This window comes from Silurus meridionalis, chromosome 9, assembly GCF_014805685.1.
Source record: "Silurus meridionalis isolate SWU-2019-XX chromosome 9, ASM1480568v1, whole genome shotgun sequence".
In the NCBI taxonomy this organism is placed as follows: Eukaryota; Metazoa; Chordata; class Actinopteri; order Siluriformes; family Siluridae; genus Silurus; species Silurus meridionalis.
Window position 1 is genome coordinate 1,178,426 of NC_060892.1, and position 27,720 is coordinate 1,206,145.

At 38.8% G+C, this 27,720-nt stretch overlaps 5 protein-coding genes across 7 annotated transcripts; 2 read left to right on the plus strand and 3 right to left on the minus strand.

The window, feature by feature from the left end:
- Positions 1–2,586: 2,586 nt before the first annotated feature.
- On the minus strand, positions 2,587–5,283 carry LOC124391528 (mast cell protease 4-like). 2 transcript variants are annotated; one of them, XM_046858155.1, is made up of 5 exons: positions 4,941–5,283; positions 4,304–4,454; positions 3,662–3,803; positions 3,002–3,256; positions 2,587–2,917 (listed from the first exon to the last, which is right to left on the minus strand). In XM_046858155.1, the coding sequence occupies exons 1-5, from the start codon at positions 4,996–4,998 to the stop codon at positions 2,765–2,767; spliced, it is 759 nt and encodes a 252-aa protein (XP_046714111.1). In that variant the 5' UTR covers positions 4,999–5,283; the 3' UTR covers positions 2,587–2,764. The 2 variants fall into 2 exon arrangements, with proteins under 2 accessions (XP_046714111.1, XP_046714110.1); XM_046858154.1 differs by having other exon boundaries at positions 3,662–3,806; positions 4,941–5,281.
- Positions 5,284–7,431: 2,148 nt separating this feature from the next.
- LOC124391526 (mast cell protease 1A-like) lies at positions 7,432–8,958 on the minus strand. The gene is made up of 5 exons (XM_046858151.1): positions 8,860–8,958; positions 8,524–8,674; positions 8,289–8,433; positions 7,779–8,042; positions 7,432–7,663 (listed from the first exon to the last, which is right to left on the minus strand). Exons 1-5 carry the CDS (start codon positions 8,915–8,917, stop codon positions 7,505–7,507), a joined length of 777 nt encoding a protein of 258 aa, XP_046714107.1. The 5' UTR covers positions 8,918–8,958; the 3' UTR covers positions 7,432–7,504.
- Positions 8,642–14,712, plus strand: LOC124391525 (kallikrein-7-like). The gene is made up of 7 exons (XM_046858150.1): positions 8,642–8,696; positions 12,385–12,435; positions 12,726–12,793; positions 13,022–13,172; positions 13,257–13,392; positions 13,488–13,745; positions 14,237–14,712. Exons 1-7 carry the CDS (start codon positions 8,653–8,655, stop codon positions 14,393–14,395), a joined length of 867 nt encoding a protein of 288 aa, XP_046714106.1. The 5' UTR covers positions 8,642–8,652; the 3' UTR covers positions 14,396–14,712.
- A 2,927-nt stretch (positions 14,713–17,639) lies between these two features.
- LOC124391527 (anionic trypsin-2-like) lies at positions 17,640–21,572 on the plus strand. 2 transcript variants are annotated; one of them, XM_046858153.1, is made up of 6 exons: positions 17,640–18,966; positions 19,063–19,121; positions 19,217–19,367; positions 19,450–19,588; positions 20,695–20,961; positions 21,355–21,572. In XM_046858153.1, exons 2-6 carry the CDS (start codon positions 19,064–19,066, stop codon positions 21,511–21,513), a joined length of 774 nt encoding a protein of 257 aa, XP_046714109.1. In that variant the 5' UTR covers positions 17,640–18,966; position 19,063; the 3' UTR covers positions 21,514–21,572. The 2 variants fall into 2 exon arrangements, with proteins under 2 accessions (XP_046714109.1, XP_046714108.1); XM_046858152.1 differs by having other exon boundaries at positions 17,643–18,966; positions 19,447–19,588.
- A 662-nt stretch (positions 21,573–22,234) lies between these two features.
- Positions 22,235–25,730, minus strand: micos13 (mitochondrial contact site and cristae organizing system subunit 13). The gene is given in 5 exon segments (XM_046857771.1): positions 22,235–22,658; positions 23,749–23,800; positions 24,385–24,509; positions 24,512–24,540; positions 25,561–25,730. Coding segments are annotated over 5 exon segments (333 nt in total). The 5' UTR covers positions 25,590–25,730; the 3' UTR covers positions 22,235–22,560.
- Between the last annotated feature and the right edge of the window lie 1,990 nt (positions 25,731–27,720).

The following is a 27,720-nucleotide window of genomic DNA, read 5'->3' on the forward strand; positions in this document are numbered from 1 at the left end:
ATAAGGTCATGTTTTCTGGCCCAGACTGTGTGTGTGTTTAATTATTCATATTCTACATAAATATCAAAAACATGCTTCAAATCCATCCATTTTCTTAGAACAGGAAATTCATGACAGAAGCAACAGAGATCTAAATCAGTGTGAAGAGAATAAATAATCATTAGTGTAATGAAAGTGTACTGAAATACAGATACAGTTGTCATGTTATGTGCAGGATGTTCCTGTCAGAACACATTTTAATAAACACGGAATCACACACGTGAACGTCAATTCCTTTCATGATGTATGTTGCTCCTGCTGAAAGTTGTCACACACAATTTTGTTGTATTTGTACTTAATTACTTAAAGTAGCAGTGATCTGACCCCTCTCTTCATTCCAGACCTGTCTGATTCATTATGATGCCCTACCACTAGATGGAGTTCTTTTTAATCAGAGAACACTTGCCCCTGCTGAGGAAAGCTCCACATAAACAGTCTATAGATCCATGAGGTTACTCAAGAACCTATAAGATGGATTTGGACTGTAATTAATATAAACAGTCTGCGACAGTCTGTGACAGTTTGTTACAGTTTGTGACAGTTTGCAACAATTTGGTTCCTCTCAAGGTTTCTTCCTCATACCGTCTCAGGGAGTTTTAAAACACTAGTTTGTTACACTTTGTGACAGTCTGTGACAGTCTGTTACACTTTGTGACAGTCTGTGACAGTCTGTTACACTTTGTGACAGTCTGAGACCGTTTGCGACAGTTTGTTACAGTCTGAGACCGTTTGTGACCATATGTGACAGTTTGTGACAGTTTGCGACAGTCTGCGACAGTTTGTGACAGTCTGTGACAGTCTGCGACAGTTTGTGACAGTCTGTGACAGTCTGCGACAGTTTGTTACAGTTTGTGACAGTTTGTTACACTTTGTGACAGTCTGTGACAGTCTGCGACAGTTTGTTACAGTCTGCGACAGTTTGTTACAGTCTGTGACACTTTGTGACAGTCTGAGACCATTTGCGACAGTTTGCGACAGTTTGTTACAGTCTGCGACAGTTTGTTACAGTCTGTGACACTTTGTGACAGTCTGAGACCATTTGCGACAGTTTGCGACAGTTTGTTACAGTCTGAGACTGTTTGTGACCATATGTGACAGTTTGCGACAGTCTGCGACAGTTTGTGACAGTCTGCGACAGTTTGTTACAGTTTGTGACAGTCTGTGACAGTCTGCGACAGTTTGTTACAGTTTGTGACAGTCTGTGACGGTCTGCGACAGTTTGTTACAGTTTGTGACAGTCTGTGACAGTCTGCGACAGTTTGTTACAGTTTGTGACAGTCTGTGACGGTCTGCGACAGTTTGTTACAGTTTGTGACAGTCTGTGACAGTCTGGGACAGTTTGTTACAGTTTGTTACAGTCTGTGACAGTCTGCGACAGTTTGTGACAGTTTGCGACAGTTTGTGACAGTCTGCGACAGTTTGTTACAGTTTGTGACAGTCTGTGACAGTCTGCGACAGTTTGTTACAGTTTGTTACAGTTTGTGACAGTTTGTGACAGTCTGCGACAGTTTGTGACAGTTTGTGACAGTCTGTGACAGTCTGCGACAGTTTGTGACAGTTTGCGACAGTTTGCGACAGTTTGTGACAGTTTGTGACAGTGTGCGATAATCTGTGACAGTCTGTGACAGGGGCTCAGGGCTGCGATCGCCATGAACAATTTTGCACTCGAGTCTCCATCAGTGAGCAGATGAAAATCTCAACAATGATAAAACTTTAATTAACGAATTTTGAATTTGGTTCCTCTTAAGGTTTCTTCCTCATACCATCTCAGGGAGTTTTAAAACACTACTGTCACCTCTGGTTATTATGGATAAACTTAAAGAGACTAAATTATAAATGTAAAATGTATATGTTTTTATCTATTTCTGTAAAGGGAAAATTTCATGCAGCACATCTTCATGCTTCGTCCTACACAAGTGTGTGCACAAGTCTATACTATATATATATTAGAACACACCTTTTATACTATATATAAGATTGTTAAAAAAAAAGAATCAAAGCAAACACATGAAACATAAACGGGTTTATTATTTTCCTTTTTCTGTGCTGCTATGTTTTAAAAAACACCCGTCATTAGCATATGAACAAAAAAATGGAAAATGTAATAAAATAATAAAAGAAGAGTTTTTAAACAATGTGAATAATATTTTTATTGTTTATTTAGTAATTTTTTTATTCATTTATTCATTCTTAATTGTGTCTACACATAAGCACAATAAAAATGAGGGTTGGGGTATAAATAGAAAGCTCTATACACTAATCTGGACAAAAGTGTTGAGGCACCTGACCTTCTCAGCCACGTGTGGTTCTTCTCCAAACTGTTATCACAAAGCTGGAGGCAAGCAATTGTTTAGGATCTACAGCTCCAAAGATCTGCTTTGCATTGGTTGGAGTGGAAGATCTCCTGCTTTAGAGCTCCAACTTTATTTAACATGATGAATGTGAACGCTGACCTTCTCACCTACATCAGTACCTGACTTTACTAAAACCCATGTGGATGAATGAATCTCCAGAAAATAAAATCCAGTCCGAAGAGTGTGAAGTTTATTATAAGAGCAAATAAGGACTGATTGTGGAACAGGATGTTCAAAGAGCATATTACAATCTTATGGTCAGGTTTCCACAAACTTCTGTCCATCGCGTACAAAAGATAAATACAAATCAAAACTGTGAGATGAAGAGACACTTAAACACAATGTATAAATTAATAAAGAGATAAATGTTCTCACTCCTCAGGTCTTAAAATACCATTAATCCAAGGCAGAAACTTGGAGATTTTGGTGTAGACGTTGGCCACCACTGGCGTCTTGCAGTTGCTGTTGAATGAAACAATACCAACAGCAGTGTTCTTACACACCAAAGGACCTCCGGAGTCTCCCTGGAACGACATGCACATGTTGTTATTAATCTTAACCATCTATTCTGTGTGATAAGTTTAACGTCGGTGTTTAAATTTGCGTACCTGGCAAAACCCCCCACGACCTTTAGTGCACACCAAACTGGAGACGACAAAAGGTTGTCCCCAGGTTTTCTCGCATTCCTTTATGTCCATGACAGTGACATCAACCTCCATGAGACGTCTACTAGAGTCACCGTCTTCAGATTTCTTCCCCCAGCCTGCTATGCTGCAAACCTGCTTGGCCTTTACCTCCTGTTTTTTTTTTTTCGGTATGGAGATCCAGTTGATATTGTTGGTCTTCATGACAGTTTTGTTCAACTATGAGAAAAGCAGGATACATTTAACTATGAAATGAAACATGAGAGGAGAAGATGATTTTACATTTATTCATAATATCTAAAAACTAATGAAATCCTCTGACCAATCAAAATTGAGAATTCATTTCCTGCATTCTTCCACTGAAGGCTGTCTTCTTTTTTTTATTGTTTTTTTTAGCACGAGGCATTAAGGATTTGTGTATTTTCACATTCTAACATTAAATTATAATCTATTAATCAATGATGCACTTTCACCAGGTTCTACACAAGTGAGAAGACACCCTGTGAAACCACACGGAGGCTGCTGCCGAACTCTAAATGTCCGTTTACACTTTCGCGTGATATTTCTGTCTTTCGTTTTCATCAAACCGAGAAACATATTGTGTGTGTGGTGGTGGTTTTTTACCTGCAGCAGCATGATATCATTCAGCAGGTTTATTGAGTCAAACTTGGGGTGGATGTGGTAGAACTTCACCTCCACACGGCTTGAAGCTGACTTGGTCTTTTTCAGATCATGAGCGCCAACTACAACCGTCAGCTTCACACCTCTGCTAGAGAGAACATAGAGAGAATTTTGGACCTTTAAGAGTAAACCAGGAGACATTTCTTTATATATATATATATATATATATATATATATATATATATATATATATATATATATATATATATATATATATATATATTACTATATATCATGTATTTACACTTAAATGCAAACGTTTGGGTTGATTTATTAATTCAGCTAAAAAAAATCATTCATCCTCTGGTTCAATGCAGAGGATGTGCTGGGATTTACACGTTCACCCTGTCTGAGTTTCCCCAGAGTTCCCTTAGAGTTCCTCAGAGTTTTCTGATCTTCCCTGATAATGTGGTGCCAGACATAACGTGTAATTGTGAAAGTGAATGTACAAACGTGAAGACCCTTTTCTCAGAAACTCTCAGCCATTTCATTTAAACTGAACAGTTGAAACGACCATCTCTTATCTCCCATATGACTCTCAGTGACTGGGGGTGTAACAATGACTCGACAATTTACTACGCTTACTGTTCCCAGCAGTGTGCAGCCGTCATGACGAAGTTCTCAGCCACCAGGAAGCCGCCGCAAACATGTTCTCCGTCTTTCTGAACAGAAACCATGTAGGGTCTAGAATGTGCTTTAACCACCGAGCCGTTCACGATGCGCATGTCGACGTACGCTGCAAAGACAGACGGAGAGAGAAGGAACAGAAGAAGAGCACATGCTGGTGTTATTGAGAGCTCCTGCTGTAGGTACCTTCATCTTTCAGATGCTCTGATGTTTACGTTTTTACACACCCAACATACATCTTATTCATTATACTAATTATTTACTTCAGTGTATTTGAACTTATTTATTATTACATTTTGCATATTTATTATTATACTATGTTCTGAATTATTTTATACCCATGCTTCATGCTTCAGCAATCAAATGTTGTTTCAAAAATCCCACCAATGAAGTACTTTGGAAATGAAACTCAAAGAACTTAATATTTTAAAGCAGTTAGCAGAGAATGCTGGTTAGATTTTATCCATTTATTTATTTATTTATTTATTTATTTATTTATTTATTTATTTATTTATAGATATTCGAGACTTTGCATGCAAATTATTCAACATTAAGAAACATCATCTGAATATAAATATATAAATACACCCCTTACCACAGTGTGCTATTTGAAGCAGGACAGAAGTGAAGAGAAACGCTGAGACGAGAGCCATGGTGTCTCAGAGAAAATGCGCTCTTCTTGCTGAGGAACACATGATTAAATAGCTCGCTGTTCAAACCACAAACGCCACTTCACACATTCACACGTTGTCTGAAGAATTGACGACTACACTACAGCTTCTCCCTGAAGGTGCGGCATTTCCACTCTGAGTACAATCGTGGAAAATGACACTGCATAAACGAAAGGATACCTGACCTTTAAACATCTCATTCCAAAACGCTCCAGCATGCAGCACCACTGCGTGTAGGACATCTTCATCCTGACGCTTACGCACACTGTGGCAAAGCTTTGTTTCCTTTTTCCTATAAACACACAGTTTGACCTGCTTTTTGTGGGTTTTTTTTTTTAGTGGTCACTCATTTCTGCTTCTAGTGAAGTGCTGATGAATACCAGAAGTAGATCTTGGTAGCTTGAGTCTCAAAGCAGCTTTAAATCTTCTACGCAAACTCTTTTCCAGCATATCCCAAAGATTTTTAATGGGATTCTGCACGCTGTGGTGTTTAATCCATGTGTAAAAATGATCTGATGCTCCCTGAAACACTCTTTCACAATTTCAGCCTGATGAATCCTGGCGTTGTCATCTTCGAGTCTGCTCGTGCCATCAGGAGGAGAAAAACATTGATGGAATATTCTGGTTATTCAGTATATTCAGGTGGTCAGCTGACCTCATTCTTTGGAAGCATAATGTTGCTGAACCGAGACCTGACCAGATGCAGTGACCCCAGATCACAGCACGTGATGGGTTCATCAGTTCATCTGCTCTCTTCTTACCCTGATGCACCATCACTCTGGAACAGGGTCAATCTGGACTCATCAGACCACATGACCTTCTTCCATTGTTTCAGAGTCCAATCTTTATGCTCCCTCACAAATTGAAGCCTTTGTTTCCAGATTAGCAGCACTGATGAGTGGTTTTCTTATCTTGCTTAGTTGTTTAGTCCCAATCCCGTGAGTTCTCTTCACATTTTGCACGTGGAAATGCTCTTCGTTTCACTATTAAACATAGTCGTAAGTTCTACTGTTGCTTTTTTATAGTTTGTTTTCACCAAATCCAGAATGATCAAGATTTTTTCCGAACACATTTCTTCCTCGAAGATGATGGTTTCCCCAAGATTCCTCCAGTTTTTAATAATGCGCTGGACAGTGAACCCAATTTTAGTAGTTCTGCAATCTCCTTAGATGTTTTCTTTGTTTGATGCATGCCAATAATTTGACCCTTCTGAAACTTCTGGGTCAACAAATCCCAGCACCACCAACCTGCCACTGCTGGGCCCTTGAGCGAGGCCCTTAAGCTGCTTAGTTATCAGATAAATGTAATCAAATTTATTAGGAAAATGTACAAACCTATAAGCCTCAGTTCGGTTTCTGGGTTTTTAATTGAAGGATGAAGTAAAACTAAAGGTGCAGTTTTGATGAAAAGCATCACATGACAGCAAAGTAGAAGTGACATTCAATATAAATTCATCAATCTGCACTTCTTATTGAGACAATTATATACATAACAGATAAATACAGATCATTCTATTACAAAGAAGGGTTTTAGGAAAAAAAGGATGTAAGTGAGTTAATACCTGAGTAAGTGGAACATTTATGAAGGTTGATGGAACAATGGTGGTCCTTTGCATTGATGACTCAATCCAAAAACTTTTCCACCCACAAAACAGATTAGCATCAATTATGTATATTGTTGTTTCGGTATTAGCCAAACTGTTAAAACATAAAACAAGACTTTTACTTTAACGTCAAAGTCAAATCTTTTATTAATGAGGATAAAAACGTAACTGGTGAAACACACAGCGAGTCACCAATCAGGATCGAGCGAAGGTTCTGTTTTAAACTGATGGCGTTTGGTGCATTTACTGATCACCAACATACTGTAATTAGAAGGAACAGACTTATGTGTAAATCTGCTTTGATACAATGTCACAAAAACGCTTTACGAATAAATTGATTTAGAGGCGACGTATGAAAATTGATAATAATAATAATAATAATAATAATAATAATAATAATAATAATAATAATAATAAAAATAATAATTATTGAGTGTTGTACTGAGTGTTTTGTTTATGAGCGCATTGTGTGATGAGAAACATGTTCATGCAGCGCGGTCAGAACGAACGGAAGGCCGATTTCCCACAAGCGGACGTTTACAACTGCAACGAGATGATTGCAACCTCAAAATGATTTTATTTGCATAACCAGCGTTTTAGAGCCGATAAGTCATGAAGTAATTGCCGTTTGCGTGCTTGTTAATGCTTTAAAATAATGTGAAGTGGTGGTGGGACATTAATCTGGTTTCTGCTGCTCAGCTCTCAAGGCGTCGAGGTGTCAGGTTTCGGTTTCAGTCAGACTGCTCACTCTGTCAAATAGCACTCTGACCTTCCCTTTTCTTTAATAAATGATGACTCGAGAAATCACGCTCTTTTTCTGCATCTGTATCTTTATTTAGGATCAGATTTTTCTCCACAATTACATCAAAACATCTTGAAAAATCTTTAAGCGTATTTGTTGATCACATCCTTAATCCAGGTTGCGTATGATGCGATATCGGTGTAGACATTAGGGACGTCTGGATAGGTGCAATTATTATTTTTATTGAAGGACACGATGCCCACTGCCTCACCACTGCACACCAGAGGCCCACCAGAATCCCCCTGCCAGAAACAGGACAAACAGCATAAGTGTTTCTAACATGGAATCTGCAAGCACCATTTCAACCTTCTCAATGTTTACAAACGTGCAAATATATTTAGATCTCTATCTTCGTACCTGACACGCCCCTTTATCGGTCTTGTAGCCTCCTGCACACAGAACGTTAGGTGGAAGTTTTAACACTTTATTCCACTTCTTCTTACAGATTTCAATATCTATAGTTGACACGTTGGTCACCAGGAGTTTGTTCACTGATTTTTCATTTTTTTTGGTTTTTCCCCATCCTGCGACCTGGCACTTGGTGTTGGGTTTGATCTTTCGGCGTTTTTTTGGGATTTTGGAGATTTTCACCTCATTATTCACCTTGACTTTCTCTGCAAGCTTGTGTTTGGTAGCAGAAAGTAGATCATGTTAGCAATCAAACACGACATGGTTTTCTGTTACAGTACAGTAATGAACTATTAGATCTGGTCCAGATGCAAATGCAGGTAGTTGGTATAAGAGCAACAATGAAAACAAAAATGAGAATTTCTTGTTTATAGAATTGTTGTATAAAAGCAACAGCACATTCCCCTTTGTAAAATGATCGCCATTGTGAAAGATGTGATATCAATGATGTATCTGTACCTTCAGTAGCATGATGTCATACCCGTTCCCGGGACTTTTCACGTATGATTCGTGCATGTGCATGCTTTTCACCGCGTATCTTCTCAGCTTTTTGTTTTGCGGATTGATGTTGTGAGTCCCCAAGACCACACTAAGCTCACTGAGACTTTAAAAAACAAGTCAGATATAATATTATATTAAAACTAAATAAATCCAGGCATTTCTGTTTTGTCAGGAAACAACATTAATATCCTACCTGATTTTACAGTGTGCAGCAGTGAGCACGAAGCTTTGGTGTATGAGGAATCCTCCACATTGGTGCTTCTTGTTCTTCTGCACAGACCCCATGAACTGCAGTGAGTTCTTCTCGGCTTTCTGGCCGTTGATGATTTCCTCTCCGTGTGCGGCTGAAAAGGTTTTATCAGTCCAGTAAGATTCACGCCATTTCCACTTCACACTCACATTTACTTTGAAGGTGCATTTCAAGTCAAAGTATAAACAAAGTGCACAAAATACACGACTAAAACTTAAGTTTCAGTAGTATGTTCTAATAAATGCTTTATAATTGAGAAATTCAGAAATAAGCACTTACCAGTAAAAGCAATGATGCAGGAAGCTGCACTAAGCAGCAAAATGTGCAGCGTCTTCATTCTGATACCTAAACACACTGAGGCACAGACCTGTTCCTCCTGCTTATAAACTCACCACATCAGCTTGTTTCTGTGGTTTTCTTCTTTAAAGGTCAGTCGTATCTGCTTCATGTGACATGCTGTAAAAAAGTGTACATTTGTAGCCTGTATGTGAGAATTGACTTTCTAAAAAAAATCCAACAAACCATCGACCCAACCCTGAAGTATCTCAGATATTTTTCTGATCTAAGAATGAAGAAAAAGGGAATAAGAAAACTTGTTCCAACAAGCCAAAGCATCTGTGCACAAAGCGATCTCCATGAAGATATGGATCTTCTGTTATAAAGCTTTGGGATTGTTTGGGATGAATGTGAACGGCAGTGATGGACGAAGTACACAATGCCTTCAAATGTACTTAAGTATCCAAAATATTATGATTTATTATAACTATAATGTTCATTTTTATCACAAGATTCTTCACTTAATCACCTCAGTTTCTGTGTAAAGACTCGAATGTGACTCTCAGCACACTGATCTATTAATAGAATGATATTAATGACTCAAACACTGATTGATTTCTATTATAATGATCATGAACACAAAACCTTCTTCATAAAATTGTGGTGAGTTCGAGTCTGGAGTTTCTTCATCATTTATTCGTCTCTAAATGTTCTGCTTGATGTTGAACTGATGCTGAACTGTACAAACCCGATTCCAAAAACGTTGGGACACTGTACAAATTGTGAATAGAAAAGGAATGCAATCATTTACAAATGTCATAAACTTATATTTTATTCACAACAGAGTATAGATAAAATATCAAATGTTGAAAGTGAGACATTTTGAAATGTCATGCCAAATATTGGCTCATTTTGGATTTCATGAGAGCTACACATTCCAAAGTTGGGACAGGTAGCAATAAGAGGCCAGAAAAGTTAAATGTACATATAAGGAACAGCTGGAGGAGCAATTTGCAACTTATTAGATCAACTGGCAACATGCTTGGGTATAAAAAGAGCCTCTCAGAGTGGCAGTTACTTTCAGAAGTCAAGATGGGCAGAGGATCACCAGTTCCCCCAATGCTGCAGCGAAAACTATTGGAGCAACATCAGAACGGAGTTTCTCAAAGAAAAATTGCAGAGTTTGAAGTTCTCATCATCTACAGTGCATCATATCATCTAAAGATTTAGAGAATCTGTAACAATCTCTGTGTGTAAGGGTCTCGGCCGGAAAACCATACTGGATGCCCGTGATCTTCGGGCTCTTAGACGCCACTGCATCACATACAGGAATGCTTCTGTAATGGAAATCACAACATGGGTTCAGGAATACTTTCAGAAAACATTGTCGGTGAACACAATCCACCGTGTCATTCACCGTCGCCGGCTAAAACTCTATAGGTCAAAAAAGAAGCCGTATCTAAACATGATCCAGAGGTGCAGGTGTTTTCTCTGGGCCAGGGCTCATTTAAAATGCACTGTGGCAAAGTGGAAAACTGTTCTGTGGTCAGCCTGTAAATTTGAAGTTATTATTGGAAAACTGGGACTCCATGTCATCCAGACTAAAGAGGACAAGGACAACCCAAGTAGTTCTCAGCGCTCAGTTTAGAAGCCTGCATCTCTGATGGTATGGGGTTGCATGAGTGCGTATGGCATGGGCAGCTGCACATCTGGAAAGGCATCATCAATGCTGAAAGGTATATCCAAGTTCTAGAACAACATATGCTCCCATCCAGACGTCGTCTCTTTTAGAGAACACCTTGCATTTTCCAACATGACAATGCCAGAACACATACTGCATCAATTACAACATCATGGCTGTGTAGAAGAAGAATCCAGGTACTGAAATGTCCAGCCTGCAGTCCAGATCTTTCACCCAGAGAAAACATTTGGTGCATCATAAAGAGGAAGATGATAGAAGAAGACCTGAGACAGTTGAGCAACTAGAAGCCTGTATTAGACAAGAATGGGAGAACATTCCTATTCCTAAACTTGAGCCACTTGTCTCCTCAGTCCCCAGACGTTTGCAGACTGTTATAAAGAGAAGAGAGGACGCCACACAGTGGAGACATGGCCTTGTCTCAACTTTTTTCAGATGTGTTGATGCCATGAAATTTTAAAATCAACTTATTTTTCCCCCCTTAAAATGAGACATTTTCTCAGTTTAAACATTTGATATGTCAACTATATTGTATCCTAAATAGAATATTGAAATATGAAACTTCCACATCATTACATTCTGTTTTTATTCACAATTTGTTCAGTGTCCCAACTTTTTGGAATCAGGTTTGTATATCTCTGAGCCAGTGACGACTATGGTGAAGGAAAAACTCCCTGAGATGGTATGAAGAAAAACCTTGAGACTTAAAAGGGAACCTCATCTTCAACAACAAATGTCCATTTATTTATAATACATAATACAGTTGATCATTGTTCAGGTGTTCAGTACAGTGATGGACGTTTAAATGCAACCTGTGATTCTGGACCATTGTATCAGACTGTTGATATCAATTACAGTTTAAATCCATCCTCAAAGTTCATCATGTCTTTATGTCTATCATTAGACCACAATGATATTAAAGTATATGCTGTATTGTGTTAATAAGAGATTGTAGCTTGGATAACGGTATTAGGCATTAAACAGAATTTTAATAGAAATGCGAAAAAAAAAAGTTACTATAAGTTACACTGAACCTAGAGAATAAAACTGCATTAGTCTCGCATGTCTATTAATTAATTGATTAAATTTATAATTGAGGGGAATCCTGGCGAGACCAAGGTGGCGCTGCAGCTCTCCAGTTGCTTTACTGGTTTTGTTAGTTTGTCCTGTCTTTTGTCTTTCATGTCACTTTTACCAGGGACGACTTGCTGAACTTTCGGCAGAACAAACCTTGTGAAGACTTGTGACTGGTTTGGATGTTGAGTTTTGTGCACAATGCCACTTGTTTATAAACAGAAACAGAGGTTCCAGGTCTTTTTAAAACATGTATTCACATTCAAGCTTTTTTTTTGTTTTGTTTTGCTTAAATGTAAAACAATAAATATTTTTAATATTTAGTACAAAAGTTTTAAAATACTGTTGTTGTTCATGCATTTTTCATCTGGGCCAATGGGTGTGTACGGTATAAAGTGGCTGATTATGGTTTTTTTTTTTAGACTGACACGTGGAACTAACTTGCTTGGTCCTATGTAGGATGAGAATCGGGCCAGCTATAGTTATACATTTGGCTGTGGGGTTCTGGCAACCAGACCTGGTCCAGTCATGTACCGTAATTCTGCTGTATTTGGGCCAAGTGAAAGTGGGTTGTGTGGCTCAAATCATTGGTCCAAACCATTTTTGCAATTTGGGATGCGAAGCAGAAAAGCATAGAGAAGCATAGAGAAGATCATATTTGGTTCCTTTGGACAGAGGGATAAAAGAACAAAACGAGGTTAAAAAGCGAGGTTCTGGTGCAAACATATGCTGATGAAACAATATTTTTCTTATAGTGAGCCATCTGGGAACTTCAGACGCTGCTGCAAACCCTCGGGTTCTTTCAGGTAGAAATTTTCTCTTGTTCTACTACACAAATGCACACATGCAAACCAAATATCAAGGATCAAATTATCAAAAACGGATTATTGGTTGTAACTCTGTTATTCTCAGTTTGATGTCATATACACTGGATTTTTGACAGCTTGCATTTACCAAGTCTGATTTCCAAGAATTTGAGGGGCGTTTTTTTACCTTTAAAGCAAAATGGGCTGAACCATTACAACACCTCATGAAGTCATTCTGTATACGAGGTGTTGCGTGTTTGACTCAGTGTTTGACTCAGTGTTTGACTCAGTCGTTGCAGGATGAAGGTGTTGCATGTAGTGTTGCTCGCTGTAGCTTTCAGCACCTGCGTTTTTCATGGTAAGTGCTGTATTCTGAATATAACGGTGAATAATACACAGGTTGTAACGTATACTAAACTACTGTATGTTGTGTATTTTTGTACTTTCATATTCTTTTATATGCATTAATGGTATGATGAGGAGTTCATGTCTTTTTATCTGCTCGACTTCGTTTTGGCTTCACGAGTGTGAATGTAATAATGTCTGAAGAATGTAAATCATACTGGACTCATAAACCATTTTCCAGCCGCACGTGGAGAGGAAATCATCCACGGCAAGAAAGCCAAGAAGAACACGCTGAAGTACATGGCATCTGTGCAGCTCAAAAACGAGCACATGTGTGGAGGATTTCTCATAGACCCCGGCTACGTTCTCACCGCTGCTCATTGTTACGAACGGTAGGCTACACGTGTTTCTTGAAAAGAATTGTCTGGATGTATTCATTTCAATGTGATTATAGATGATATATTTGATATAAACAGAGGCCTGACTGTGGTCCTGGGGACTCAGAACATCGATCCAAACAAGAGCAAGCTGAGACGATACGCAGTGAAAAGTGCATACAAACACCCATCCTACAAGAATGTCAGTTCTGGGTTTGACCTCATGCTTCTGAAGGTACAGGATGCCATGCGATATATTCTACCCTCTATACTCTATACTATTCTATACTTTGAGTTCTTGCATATAATGTGAATTCTGCTCAAAAACAGCTTTCAGAGAAAGTCAACCCGAAAGAGAAAGGCATAAAGATCATCAAATTCTCAAACAAGCGCAAACCGATCAAACCCAAAACCAAGTGCCAGGTCGCAGGATGGGGAAAAACTGAAAAACAGAACATGGTGAATGACCTCATGGTGGTTGATGTATCAACTATAGATATCTCCATCTGTAGGAACGCATGGAGTAAAAAACTCCCATCGAACATCCTGTGTGCAGGAGGCTACGAGACCAAAAATGGAGCGTGCCAGGTATGATGAAGAACATACACTATATTGTCAAAAGTTTGCGGACATCTGGTCATAAGTAGGGTATGTGCTTTTGGAGCTGGATAATTCCAGCTACATTCCTGGGAAAATGTTCCACTAGAGTTTTGAGTGCACTTGTGGACATTTGTGTTCATCAGCCAAAAGTGTGTTAGTAAAATCAGGTTCTGATGTAGGTGATGTGAGGAGGCCTTTGGTGCAGTTAGTGTTCGCATTCCTCTTAATAAGGTGTTCAGGAGATCAGAGCTCTATAGCATGATATCTTCCACTCCAAACCATATCTTAATGGAGCTCGCTTTGTGCACAAAAGCTTTTCCTGCTTGTAGAGATTTGGGTTTCCAGGTTTAAGTGAACACAATTTTATTATAACAAATCCAAAGACCTCCTGTACAATTGTGCACCTCCGTCTTTGTACAGTGTATGTTTTCTCCTCGGTAATGAGAAGCTTATGTTTGTGCAACTTCTGCTTTTGACAGGGTGATTCTGGTGGGCCTCTGGTGTGTCGGGGTCTGGCAGTGGGCATCGTGTCCTTCAATTTAAAAAGAAACTGCACTTATCCTAATCTGCCGAACGTCTACACTGAGATTGCACCGTACGCCGACTGGATCAAGAAAGTGATCAAGAGAAATACTTGATGTATTTTATGTTTTTCAAGATCATTCAATGGCATAAAATGCTTATAAAATTAGCTGATGCTTTTTTTTTTGGTTAAAATTGTATGAGTCAGAGCCTGAAGAAACAGAAACTTGAGAAGGTCTTATAGAATGTTCGGCAGAGACCACATCAAAGCTGAACCACATCCTTTAGACTGCTGGGGAAAATTTGAAACAACAATGTGAGATAAATTACTTTATATAAACACTTTGTTTTTATCTGATGGGTGTAACACCAGATCTTTTATCGCACTCTGCTTCGTAAAACCTCTGCATTTTTGATTAGAAATAAACACAAAGGTCTGAAATTCTCCTGTGCAACAGGTCCATCTATACACACACACACACACACACACACACACACACACACACACACACACATACATAAATAAAGCTACACTTGTGCACATGGTGGGTTTGCATGAGCTCGGGGTAAAGTGCAAACATGATACTGAAGTTCACATGAATTCTCTTCATGCAATGCTTTCACATGAAGCACATGAGAACCGTACACAGGGAAAATAATACATTAAATACAATAACAGCAGACTCGAATACACATCAATAATAAAATCTAAATAAGCAGCAAATAAATGGGCACAAATATTTCTCTGTGTTTGGAAAATAGATAGAAAGGTATTTGGATTGAAATGATATTTAAGTAAAAGAAGCAATCAACATGGTCCTAAAGCAGCTTTACAGAAAGAAATATTATACAAACATCAAGGGAAAATCCCTGACACTTCATAATGAAGAAACCTTGAGACTCAAAAAAGAACCTCATCCTCAACACCGAATGCTTCGTTACGATTCGTTACAGTTCCATCATTGTTAAAGTTATCAACTGAATTCCATCTGTTCATGGAGATGGTCACCCTAAACCATTGTAACAGTCTGTTTCTATCAATAACAGTCCACATACTGCTCAGAAACTTCATGGATTTTCATGTGGGACCATCCTCAGCAGTAACAAGATCTTCAGTTAAAAAGAACTCAATCTGGACTGTAGGGACAGGATGGTCCAGAAAGTAGAAAGGATGTGATGTGACACTGCTACCTCATGTTTGAGTCAACAAAGAGAAAAACAAGCATTATAAAGACTCGCTCTGACAGCAGAACTAAAACTTATAGCCAGAAGGTAGCATGATGATCCATGGGATAAGAGACGACCCACCACACCACCATCAACAAACCTGAGTGAGAGTGAGGAGACAACAGCATACAAATATCCCAGTTCACCAAACACTCCATATCCATCATCCCTCCAGATCTGCTCCTTTACCTCACAAACACCTACTGACTAAACACTCCACTAAATAAATATGTGTTCAGCCTACAGCCCACAAATATGTGTTTTTGTTTTTTGTTTCCCCTTTTGAATCAGAGGAGACCAAAAGCAAGACTGTGTCTGAGTCCCGAACACTGATTGGAAGGTTGTTCCATAACTGTGAGGTTTATAAGAGAAACATCTGCCCCCTGCTGGAGTCTTCATTATTTGAGGTACCAACAAATAGCCTGCACCTTTTGATTCAATTAATTCATTTAATAATTCATGCAATTATTTGCAGCATTTAGTAGACACTCGTTTCCAGAGCGATGTACAAACGTGCTTTGAGTCTCTATCAATAAATAAATCTTGCCAACTGGTCAGGGTTGAGGGAATGCTTAATGGAGCAAAGTACAGAGATCTCCTCAACAAAAAACCTGGTCCACAGCACTCAGGACTTGATTATGGAATAAAGGTTCACCTTCCTACATGATAACAACCATAAACACAGTCAAGACAACACAGAAGTGTTCAATTAAATGTTCAGAGAATTCTATCATTCTGTTTTCACTTTGTCATTATGAAGGGCTGAGTGTGAAGCGAAGGTTCTGAATACTTTCTGAATGCTGCTTTAATGAACACGATGTGCATGAAGCTAGAAAACAAAACCCCAGACATTATTTTCTTCTCAAGGAAAACCTCAGTGTGGTGACACTTCTAATCTTGTTCAATCTCTCAAACACCAGATGCACAGCAGATCACACCTCTGCTGTTTCATGTGTCCTGCAGAATTACTGATCTGATCAGGCATGACATTATCACATTATCACATTATAACATTATAACTATCACATTATGACATTATGACATTATGACATTGACATTATGACATTATCACATTATAACATTATAACTATCACATTATAACATTAACACATTATCACATTATAACATTATAACTATCACATTATAACATTAACACATTATCACATTATAACATTATAACTATCACATTATGACATTATGACATTATGACATTATCACATTATCACATTATAACATTATAACTATCACATTATGACATTATGACATTATAACATTATCACATTATCACATTATGCAGCAGGTGAACATTTTGTCCTCAAAGTTGATGTTAGAAGCAGGAAAAATGGGCGTAAAGATTTGAGCGAGTTTAACAAATTGTGACGTCTAGACGTCTGGGTCAGAGCGTCTCTAAAACTGCAGCTCTTGTGTGTGTTCCTGGTCTGCAGTGGTCAGAATCTATCAAAAGTGCTTCAAGGAAGGAACAGTGGTGAACCGGCGACAGGGTCACGTGCGGCCGAGGCTCATTGATGCACGTGAGGAGTGAAGGCTGGTCCGTGTGGTTCCGATCCAACAGACGAGTTCCTGTAGCTCAAACTGCTGAAGAAGTTCATGCTGTTGATGATCGATATAACAGATATGATTTTAATTTATTTAAGTACAAATACTTCAATAAAGCATACTTCATAAAGGTAAAATTACAGATTTTAAAAACTACTTTTAAAAAGTAACACCTTTTCCAATGTGTATAGACATAAACATAAATATATATATATAAAAGAAATCTGTTATAATGTCATGGATGATCATGAGAGAAGTTTCAGAAGTGATTTTTTTTCATCCTTTATTTATTTATTTATTTATTTATTTTTCCTCGGTAATGGATATGATTTCACAGATTTAACTTAAAAAGAAACACCTTTACAAATTAAAGTGCAATAACAAAAATAAATTAATTAATTAATTAGTTAAAAAAATCGTTAATGGTTGTCATTTATGATAATGAGAGTTTTTTCAGAAGCCTTGCATTATATTCATTTGTAATTTTTTCCCTCAGTAACAAATGTGATTTTAAATAAAAGAAAAAGTAGAACACAGAATAACTACTTAATTACAGTAACGTGAGTAAATGTAATTTATTACTTTGCACCTCTGCATATTAGCACTGGAAAAACTGTGCATCTGATCGATCTTCATCAGTGACATCATGCAATCATGTCGGCTTGAACCAGAATCTCAAAAGGAATGTTTCCACCAGCTCGTGAAACCCATGCCAGAATAAATTCAAGTTGTTCTGTGAGCAAAGAACGGTTTCAGTGTAGATTCTCAAACCAGAGCGGTAGTCAGAAGTTTGTTTCCTGTCTGAAGCATCTTCTAATCTTGCATGAGAGACTGCTGATCTAATCAGGGTTTTTATTCCGAAGTGCATGTCTGTGTCTGGTTGCCCACATCAGACTGAACATGCAGCTTTCCAACTTCATCTCTGCTGAAAGGTTCAGGACAGAAAAGAATCCTCAAATCTTAATCGATTTGCCAGAAGGCACACGATCACGAATACAATTATGGGTCACATGAAAGAGCAGAGACGTGATCCGCTGTGCATCTGGTGTCTGGAGAGATCGAACAAGATTAGACGAGCTAACACACTGAGGTTTTCCGTGAGAAGATAAGAGTCTTGGGGTTTTGTCTTTTTTTGTGTCATGCACACCATTGCAGCTCATCATGTTCTATCACGCTGTGGAAGAATAACAATAGAATATGAAAATAGTTTCACTTCAAGATCAATAAGCTTCTACAGATCTACAAAAAAATTCAGGTGGATGTATGGAGTGTTGTGTAATGCGTACAGCCTCTGGTTCTTGATGTTCTTCTAGATGATGGAGAAACACCTCCTAGTTCTCTCAGTGTTGGGGCTCAGGAAAGGAAAGTGCCTGAGGTCCTTCTCCATCTTCCTGGCTTTGGACCGTGCTGTGGATGGACTGGAGATCAGGGAGCTCAGTATGGATGGGATGCTCAGCTTTTATAAGCACATTTTATAAGAGCAAATGACTAGATGTGGAATGAGATGTTCAGAAAGAAGCACACAGACATTTTTTTTTGCCTTCTAATAAAACAGTGAATCAGTAATAACAGTTTCTGGGTTGATTTTGGTGGGTGTTTGGTGTACAGTGGTCTTCAACTGGGTATTATGGCAATCATTTATCAAAATACCAAATGTTAATATGCCTGATATGAGGCATGATAATAAAACATTTGCCTTTTTCCACCATGTTTTGCTTCATTTCTATAATCAGAAACGCCCCAATATTCTACTTTGTGAACCTGGAAATCTTTATTGTCTCCCCTGTAGAAATTTTTGCACTTCTTGAACAATAACAGCGTCAATTTTAGACACGAATAACTATTTGGATTGGAATAGAAGATTTAATGAATGCTTGACACTTCACTCTAAAGTGTAAAGATGGTGAGATGTGAATACTGTGGCCTGATTTAGAAAACCACAAGTCATGAAATCTATATAAGACGTAGGAGTCTTTATCTCATTGTGTGTCTTTGGCAGGATGAAGACGCTGCACGCGCTGCTGTTTGCTGCAGCTCTCGGCGTCGTGGGTTTTCATGGTAAGTTCTTATTTCTGAAAATAATGAAGGATAAGGAACAGATTCCTGAAGTGTAATACCGTGAATCCTAGACTCTTTTATAAAACGTTTTTCAGCTGCACATGGAGAAGAAATCATCCATGGCAAGAAAGCCAGCATGAACTCCCACCAGTACATGGTGTCTGTGCAGAGGGAAAGTGAGCACATATGTGGAGGGTTCCTCATAGACCCCGGCTACGTGCTCACGGCTGCTCACTGTTACGTAAGGTAGGCTACACGTGTTGCGTGTTTCTTAATTAACATTTTTCTATAAATGTGGCTGAAATCTGTCTCTTTTATAAATCAGCAGTCACGTCAGTGTCGTCATGGGGACTCGAAACATCGATTGGAAAACGAACCATATGAGAAGATACCAAGTGACTGCCATGTTTATACATCCATCATACAGGGGACATCCCAAATTTGGGTCAGACATCATGCTTCTGAAGGTACGAAGAACTCTATTTGATTCATTAACCTCGTTATTCATTAACATTGCAAAACCAGGGGGACCTAAACCAGGGGTCCACAAACTGTTTTTGAGGGTCATATCATTCATATCAGGGTCATATCATTTGTCCTTTCTTCAATCGGGGTCTGTAACAGAACATCACATGAGCCGGAGTGACCACCAGTATTATTGTGGAGATTTTATTATGAGTTTAAACAAGTTTGTTTTACCTTCTAATGCTGGATTAGTTTGTTATTTTGTGTTAATTTGTATGAATGCCATTTTTCATATTCATTGATATTGAAATTAAAGATTTACTTAGTTATGCATATGCATAATGAATCTAACAAATAATGAATAATTAGAGGTCGACAGGTAGCCAGGGTGGTTTGCACTCGCCGGAAAAATTAATCAATCGATAGTTTTTAAAATGGATACTGGATAAATAATTTAAAAAAACACCACACTGCATGTAAAATAATACTGAACGTTATTAAAAAATAATAAAATACAAAACATTACGTGCTAAAGGAAATAAATATGAATCCATTCATTAATTAACATAATTGTATAATTAAAAACAGCACGTGGTGTCAGTGCTTCGCCTCTAGAGGGCGCTCTCTTAATGACAGCGAAATCGGTTGCTCGACCTCTATTAATAACTAAGGAACCTTTTAGTTTAGAAGAAAGAATGTAAATGAATCATATTCACAATATTTTTTAACTCCGAACGTCAGATTGATGCATTTATTTCATTGTGATTAAATAATAAGGACGTTAATTTATTTATTTTGCGATTATTTCTAAAAGAAATAACTTTAAAAACCTGGGCGTTGATTAATAATGAAGGAGTCTCCAGTGTCAGTATTTGGTCGGTAAGAGAAATCCAGAAAGCCTTCAGGATTTTATAGATATATGTATGATGTGATGATGCCTCGTCTAGACAACGCACATCTGTATGCAGCTGCTATAATGTAAGTGATAACAGAAACCATGGATTGCATGTATGTGCAATAAAGTAAAAAAAAAAAATGAACTTAGCATACATCCCTGTTAATTATTGCCCTGTCCTGTTTTTCCTTTGACACGAATTCTCTAAATAAGCTTTCAGGGAAAGTCAATCTGAACAACAGGGATTTGAAGATCATTAAAATCCCGAGTATGAGCCGCGCAGTCGATCCAAACATCAAGTGCGAAGTCGCAGGATGGGGAAGAACCGAATACCAACTACGGGTGAATGACCTCATGGTGGCTCAGGTGCCCATCATTAATATGACAGACTGTAAGAAGAGCTGGAATGCATTGAATATTTCACTCCCGGACAACATCCTGTGTGCAGGAGGCTACAGAACCACAAGTGGAGCATGCCAGGTATGCAGTTATCGAATCAACAGATCATGTGGCAGCAGCACAGTACATATTAACATGCAGGTAGAGCTGAAGAGATTTGGTTGATCTTCACAACAGAGCGTCTCAGAGTTCTCTTGATCTCCTAATGGAGGATCATTTTTCACCCACACCTACATGATGTTTCAAAAAAGGGTCTGTAGGCTTAAATACCATGAGTGGAGAATGATCTCTGCCATGTAATGCAGCTCTGCCTCTGCCATGTTAATCTGTATGACTCCAAGTGTGTTAGTAAAGTCAGGTAGTGATGTAGGTGAGATCAGGAGATCTCCATGATGAGATCATGCAGGAGATCTTTCACGCTATCCCATGTAAAGCAGATCTTCATGGCTGACACATTTGTGCTGTTTCTGACAGGGGGATTCTGGTGGGCCTTTGGTGTGCAGTGGTGTGGCGGTCGGCATCGTGTCCTTCAATCGTGGAAATAATTGCGACTATCCAGACGTCCCTAATGTCTACACTGAAATCGCTCCGTATGTTGACTGGATTAACAGTGTGATCAAAGAAAATGCTTGAACTGATGTCATGCAAAAAAAAAACCTGAAATCAAGATATAAAAAACTGAGGCAGAACAAAACAGATTTCTGGCATCTTTCTTTAAACATTTGAGGTGATATTTAAATGTGTAATGTAAAAGTGAAGAATGATCCAGGTGTAGATGTGGATATGAAGAAGGTCCTAAGGTGAAGTGGAGAACATTATAATGGTGTAAGGTCTCACATCTCACAGTGGATCATCACCTTATTCTATTAATGGATCAAAATAACGCTTTATTTTCATTACGCTTTTTGTATACGACATATAACATTTACAATTCCCCGAATCACAAAATTATTTATTTACCTACCTGTGTTCAACATTCTGAATTCACACCTGAACTCCTTCCAGCCAATCACAATCCAGTATTCACACCTGAACTCCTTCCAGCCAATCACAATCCAGTATTCACACCTGAACTCCTTCCAGCCAATCACAATCCACTATTCACACCTGAACTCCTTCCAGCCAATCACAATCCACTATTCACACCTGAACTCCTTCCAGCCAATCACAATCCACTATTCACACTGACTGTAGGATAAATACAGTTGGTCAGACAGGGCTTCATCCATCCATATCGATGTTGGTAAATGTGTGTGAGGTGTTTTATCTGTGTGTTAACTGAACAGTGAAGATCACACACCTACCCTGTGCATCACAGTGATCAGGATTATAATATAAAACAAAACCACACACCTTCCAAATAAGTCTCTGGTTTATTTTTATAGTCAACAAAGTACATTAGTTTGGTCTCAGCGGTCTGAGAAGGTACCAGGAGCAGATAAATATAATAATAATAATAATATAGATGTTTATATCCCATGTTGATCTTCTCCTCGTTTTATTGGAATACCTTTAAAACAGGTATCGATTGTAATTATAATAAAAACCTGACCACGTCTTCAGTCGTTCTTTTTAATTTCAAGTGAAAGTATGGGATTCGTTTGTGTTGGGATTGTTGTTCCATCCGGCGTTCAGCTCACACACAGGAATCAGAAATGCAGATCTTTTTATTTAATGCATTCATTTGATAAGGTTCTTGACATACTGGATGCCGTGACCGGTGTACTCGCACGCCACGCTCGGAGCCACCGATAGAGCATGGATGGATTTACGGACTCCTGCGAGAGAAAAAACACACACCAAGTCATCGCACCGTCCGTTTTGTCTGTCCTTTGTCTCCATTTTTTCAGGCGCCAGACTCATCAAACTCGTGAGAAACCACGAGAGCATCTACATCTGAGAAAACATCTGTCATGAACCGCAAAATGTTCATAAGCTCTTATCACACACATGATAACGCTGCAGACCACAAACCATTCTTACAGAACAAATGCATCTTTGCCGACGAGTCGTAAAAGAAGTACCAAAAGTATTGGGACACTTGACTTTTCCAGCCATATATGATTCTTCTCGTATCTTTGGATGCAGGAGCATGAAACTTTCCTTCCTTGGACTAGAAGACCCAAACGTGCTCAGGCATGACAATATGCACAAAGCCGGCTCCATGAAGACCCTTTTCATGGGTGGGAGAACATCCAACATTTAGTCTCCATTTGCTGTTATAATGAGCTCCACTCTTCTCAGATGATGTTCCACTAGATCTTGTGAAGATTCATGCAGGATAAATGTAGGTAAGAAAGTGAGAAGGACTGGGGTGCAGTCAGCGTTCACGTTAGTGACGAGTCGTTCATTTTAAACGAGTCTTTAATGTGACTCAGTAGAACGAGTCGTTTTAAAGAGTGAATCTCTGAGTTATTTAAAGGAAACAGAACCGAGTCGTTTAAATCTCGACTCTTTCAGTCAGAGTTGTCCGTTCTTTTATCACGTGACTCCCACAGACGATATGAAGGTGATTAAATGAATGAAATTACTAAAAAAGTCATTTTGATAAACAAGATTCAAAGAACCGAGCCTCTAAAATGATCCGATCTTCCCATCACAAGTTTACATTCATCCCAAATGGTGCTTCAAGATCTTCCACTCCAAACCCATGAAAAGCAGATCTTCATGGAGCTGGTTTGGTGCACAGGGGCGTAGGTTCGGGTCTCCTGCATCCGAAGACGTCTGATACAGTAGTGTGTACACATTAGTGGCGGGTGTCCCAATACTTTTGAATATCCGCTACCACTGTGCCTCCTTGCTGTATAAAACACCTATTTTATATGTAAATATTGATTTGTAATAAACAGGTGAAGTTTGTTCTCTTACCTGTGTTCCAGGCATCACCTGGAGAAAACTCGATTTTAGGTGCTGCAGGAAGCTGAAGCAGAAACCAGATAAAAGAAAAACCTGTTTATTAGCGATTTGCTCAGAATCATCTTCATTACTGCTTTACAGTTTACTATTCAATATTTAACATCACATCAGACTTCTTTATGGATCTATAAAGTTCTAATGATACCGAAAGATGACTTTTATACAGAAATCCTGTACCAATACCAGATAGAACGCAGTTGATGGAACACACACTATCGGGTTGATGGAACACACACTATCGGGTTGATGGAACACACACTATCGGGTTGATGGAACACACACTATCGGGTTGATGGAACTAGGGTTAATGGAACACACACTATCGGGTTGATGGAACACACACTATCGGGTTGATGGAACACACACTATCGGGTTGATGGAACACACGATCGGGTTGATGGAACACACAGGATCGGGTTGATGGAACACAGGATCGGGTTGATGGATCGGGTTGATGGAACACAGGATCGGGTTGATGGATCGGGTTGATGGATCGGGTTGATGGAACACAGGATCGGGTTGATGGAACACAGGATCAGGTTGGGACAGAGTTAATTTAAATGTCTGATTAGTGGAAGTGTACTCTACCTCCAGGCTGAAGTATTTGGCCCACTCCTCCACGGCAGGACGGACGGCTGCTTGAGCTCTGCTCAGAGCCTCGGACCCTTCAGCGCTCCCACCGAGGAGTCCCGAGTCATAGGCCATGTACACGGCCCTCCGGCGATACCCAGTTTTGTGGCTAACCTTAAAAAACAAACAAAGAAAACACACAGTAATCAGACAGTGAATGGAGGGACGACAGGGAGTTTTTATCTCTAACAGAAGATCTTGTGTAAGATGGAGAACAGGAGAGAAGATGTGATCAGACTCCCTCACCCCCACACTCACACATGGAGGTGGAGGATTTAATGGTTTGGGGTTGTTTTGAAGCAGAGAAGATTCCAGAAAGTTAAAGTGAACCAACACGACTCCTATTTCACACTTCATCACTGTGCAGTTCCGTCTGGGCTGCGTCTCATTAGAAGCGACTTCACCGTACAACAAGACAATGAGCCGAGGCGTACGTCTGAGTTCTGTACGTGTTATTTAGAGAGACGTCTACAGTGATATTTATCACCTGCCCAGTCACCACACCTCAATCCTACTGAACTGCTCTGAGATGAACCTCATCACAAGACAGAAAGAAAGAAATCTCCATCTAGTGAAGAATTTCAGCAGAATGTTTGGAGAAACGAATTGTCCGGATGCTGAATGTGGGTAAATCTGTTCTTTATGCTCAGAAAGGATTTACATGGTGCATATAAATACAGAAGAGGAACATGCACGTGTCTCTCAAACACAATAAAAGTCTGAGACAGTCAGGTTTATATTTAATATAATATAATTACCTGACTGTCCATTTCTGTTAGCATGCTAGTTCATTAATAACAAGTTGTGGAACTGATGATCAGGTGTGTGTGTGTGTGTGTGTGTGTGTGTGTGTGTGTGTGTGTGTTAGATACAGTAGGTCATCATGCACAGAATAATTTGTATTTTAATACGTATAATACAAATTCTCCATTATTCCTGTGCATGATGACCTACTGTATCTAACACACACACACACACACACACACACACACACACACACACACACACACACACACACACACACCTGATCATCAGTTCCACAACTTGTTATTAATGAACTAGCATGCTAACATGTTAGCATGCTAATCTCCACTGTACTATTTCAGTAAAAAACTAGGGGGAAAAACCTCTTACTTGACCACTGGTAGAATCCTGGCTGCCATGCCGCCTCCAAGTCCTGATCCAGATCTTAATATGAGTCTCTGATCAGTTTGTGGAAACGGAATCAGAAGAAGAATAGAACAGGTTATGCAGCAAACAGCTAGCGAGCTTCACAACATACACAAGGGCAGCAGCCGGAACCGGAAGTGGGCTTTTAATTTAAAAAATAAAAATAATAATTTCCACGTTCCACGTGACGTCTATAATAATAATAATAATAATAATAATAATAATAATAATAATAATAATAAAAATAATAAATATTTTATACCTTATAATAAAAGTCTCCACTTGAAGTCTCAGGGTTTTTCCATCACCAGTCACCTCTGATTCATTCATTATTAAAAATATATATAATTTATATAATTTATTGTCGCATTTATTAATTTCTGTAACCCTCTATGCGTTATTATAGAAATAAAACTGAATTGAATTTAAACGTTGGCTTCTCCGTAGTTTTCTATTCCGATTTTTAATCGGTGTTGTTTAAACAAAAAAATTAAAATAAAACTCCATATCAAACTAAATATATAAAACTTTCGGGGCTTAATATAAATTAATTTACTAAAATGTTTATCTTTTGCAAAGGAAATATTGGTGTAGGAAGCAATGGCGCCATCTACAGGCGAAACATTGTTAAACCTCTGGATCTTGACACCTTATCAATTAAAAATGACTCAAATATCCTTAATCATTAAGTAAAGAAGAATAAATGTACAAACATTTAATATATAATTAAATATTATATAAATATATACTTTTTAATAAACGTATTGTTCGAGCTCGATTTATTTCATACAAATGTAAAGCTAAGTGTGCTAAGCCTTATTTCTGTGTTGTTTGGAAATTCATATAATGAAATGTCACGTCAATTAAGCTTTTATTGTCATTCGAACCACATACAATACAGTTCACACTGAAACGAAACTTTTCCCAGACGTGGGGCAGTAAACAGTGTGTGTGTGTGTGTGTGTGTGTGTGTGTGTGTGTGTGTGTGTGTGTGTGTGAGAGATCAGTCAAAATGCTGTTCACTTTAAAGATGCAGCTAATGGTGTAAATAGAGGAAATGGAGACCCTGGTGATCTTCTCAGTCTTCCTCATTATCTACAGTAGGGTTTTGCAAGCCAGGCAGTGAAGCAGCTGCCCATGATGTTCTTTCTGTAGAACGTTGTGAGGATGTGTGGTGGGAGTTAGGCCTTCCTCAGCTTTCTCAAGAAGCAGACACTGCTGGCCTTTTCTTGTTATGGAACTTGTTTCCACCTCATGAAGATTATAGACCTTTAAAGAAGTAGATGCCGAACTCGCAAACATCCTGAACCATCTAGAGACGTACCAGTGCCAATTGGATCCCACTTCATGTGTGGAGTTTGGACACTGGACCTGCTGGAGTGTTTAAAGGCTCTGGCATGGAGAAGCTGGTGTTGGATCTGTGATGATCTCAGATGTTGAGCTATTTTATGAGTTGCTCAGTAGCTCCTGGTTCCATAATCTCATCTGACTGTAAAAGACTGTAGAAAGAACATCAGTCATAATCACACACTCCAGTGCTCATGTTAGTTCTCACTCTCCAGTGTTCTGTAGAGTTTAAAGAATATAATCACACTCTTGATGTCACCCAAATGAGGATGAGGTTCCCCTTTTGAGTCTGGTTCCTCTCAAGGTTTCTTCCTCATAACATCTAAGGGAGTTTTTCCTTCACCACAGTCTCCATGGTGATCATCAGGGATAAATAAACATCATTCACTTTAACTGTTGAATTCTGTAAAGCTGTTTTGAGACAATGTCTGTTGTGAAAAGCGCAATAGAAATACACATGACAATATGGTGCTCCTACTTAGTTCAAAAAGTGCAGGCTATTTGTTGGTACCTCGAATAATGAAGACTCCAGCAGGGGGCAGATGTTTCTCTTAGAAACCTGTTATGGAACAACCTTTTAATCAGTGTTTGGGATTCAGTCTTTGGAACACTGTTGGGAACACCGTCTCGGTGTTCGAGGCTGAAAACATATTTAGTCGAGTCTTTAGTCAGCAGGTGTTTGTGAGGTAAAGAATCAGATCTGGAGGGATCATGGACAGTGTTTTAAAACTGGAATTTTTGGATGCATTGTCTCCTCCATCCACTGTGGTGTCTCTT

Coding starts and splice junctions, on each gene's coding strand:
- LOC124391528 (XM_046858154.1), bottom strand. CDS start 4,998: ATGGCTCTCGTCTCAGCGTTTCTCTTCACTTCTGTCCTGCTTCAAATA. Junction 3,807..4,303: donor GCTGCACACTGCTGGGAACA/GTAAGCGTAGTA, acceptor TGTTCTCTCTAG/CAGAGGTGTGAAGCTGACGG. Junction 3,257..3,661: donor ATGATATCATGCTGCTGCAG/GTAAAAAACCAC, acceptor CTTTTCTCATAG/TTGAACAAAACTGTCATGAA.
- LOC124391525 (XM_046858150.1), top strand. CDS start 8,653: ATGATTTCCTCTCCGTGTGCGGCTGAAAAGGTTTTATCAGTCCA. Junction 13,173..13,256: donor GCTGCTCATTGTTACGAACG/GTAGGCTACACG, acceptor TGATATAAACAG/AGGCCTGACTGTGGTCCTGG. Junction 13,393..13,487: donor TTGACCTCATGCTTCTGAAG/GTACAGGATGCC, acceptor GCTCAAAAACAG/CTTTCAGAGAAAGTCAACCC.
- LOC124391526 (XM_046858151.1), bottom strand. CDS start 8,917: ATGAAGACGCTGCACATTTTGCTGCTTAGTGCAGCTTCCTGCATCATT. Junction 8,434..8,523: donor GCTGCACACTGTAAAATCAG/GTAGGATATTAA, acceptor TGTTTTTTAAAG/TCTCAGTGAGCTTAGTGTGG. Junction 8,043..8,288: donor ATGACATCATGCTACTGAAG/GTACAGATACAT, acceptor ACCAAACACAAG/CTTGCAGAGAAAGTCAAGGT.
- LOC124391527 (XM_046858152.1), top strand. CDS start 19,064: ATGAAGACGCTGCACGCGCTGCTGTTTGCTGCAGCTCTCGGCGTCGTG. Junction 19,368..19,446: donor GCTGCTCACTGTTACGTAAG/GTAGGCTACACG, acceptor TTTATAAATCAG/CAGTCACGTCAGTGTCGTCA. Junction 19,589..20,694: donor CAGACATCATGCTTCTGAAG/GTACGAAGAACT, acceptor TCTCTAAATAAG/CTTTCAGGGAAAGTCAATCT.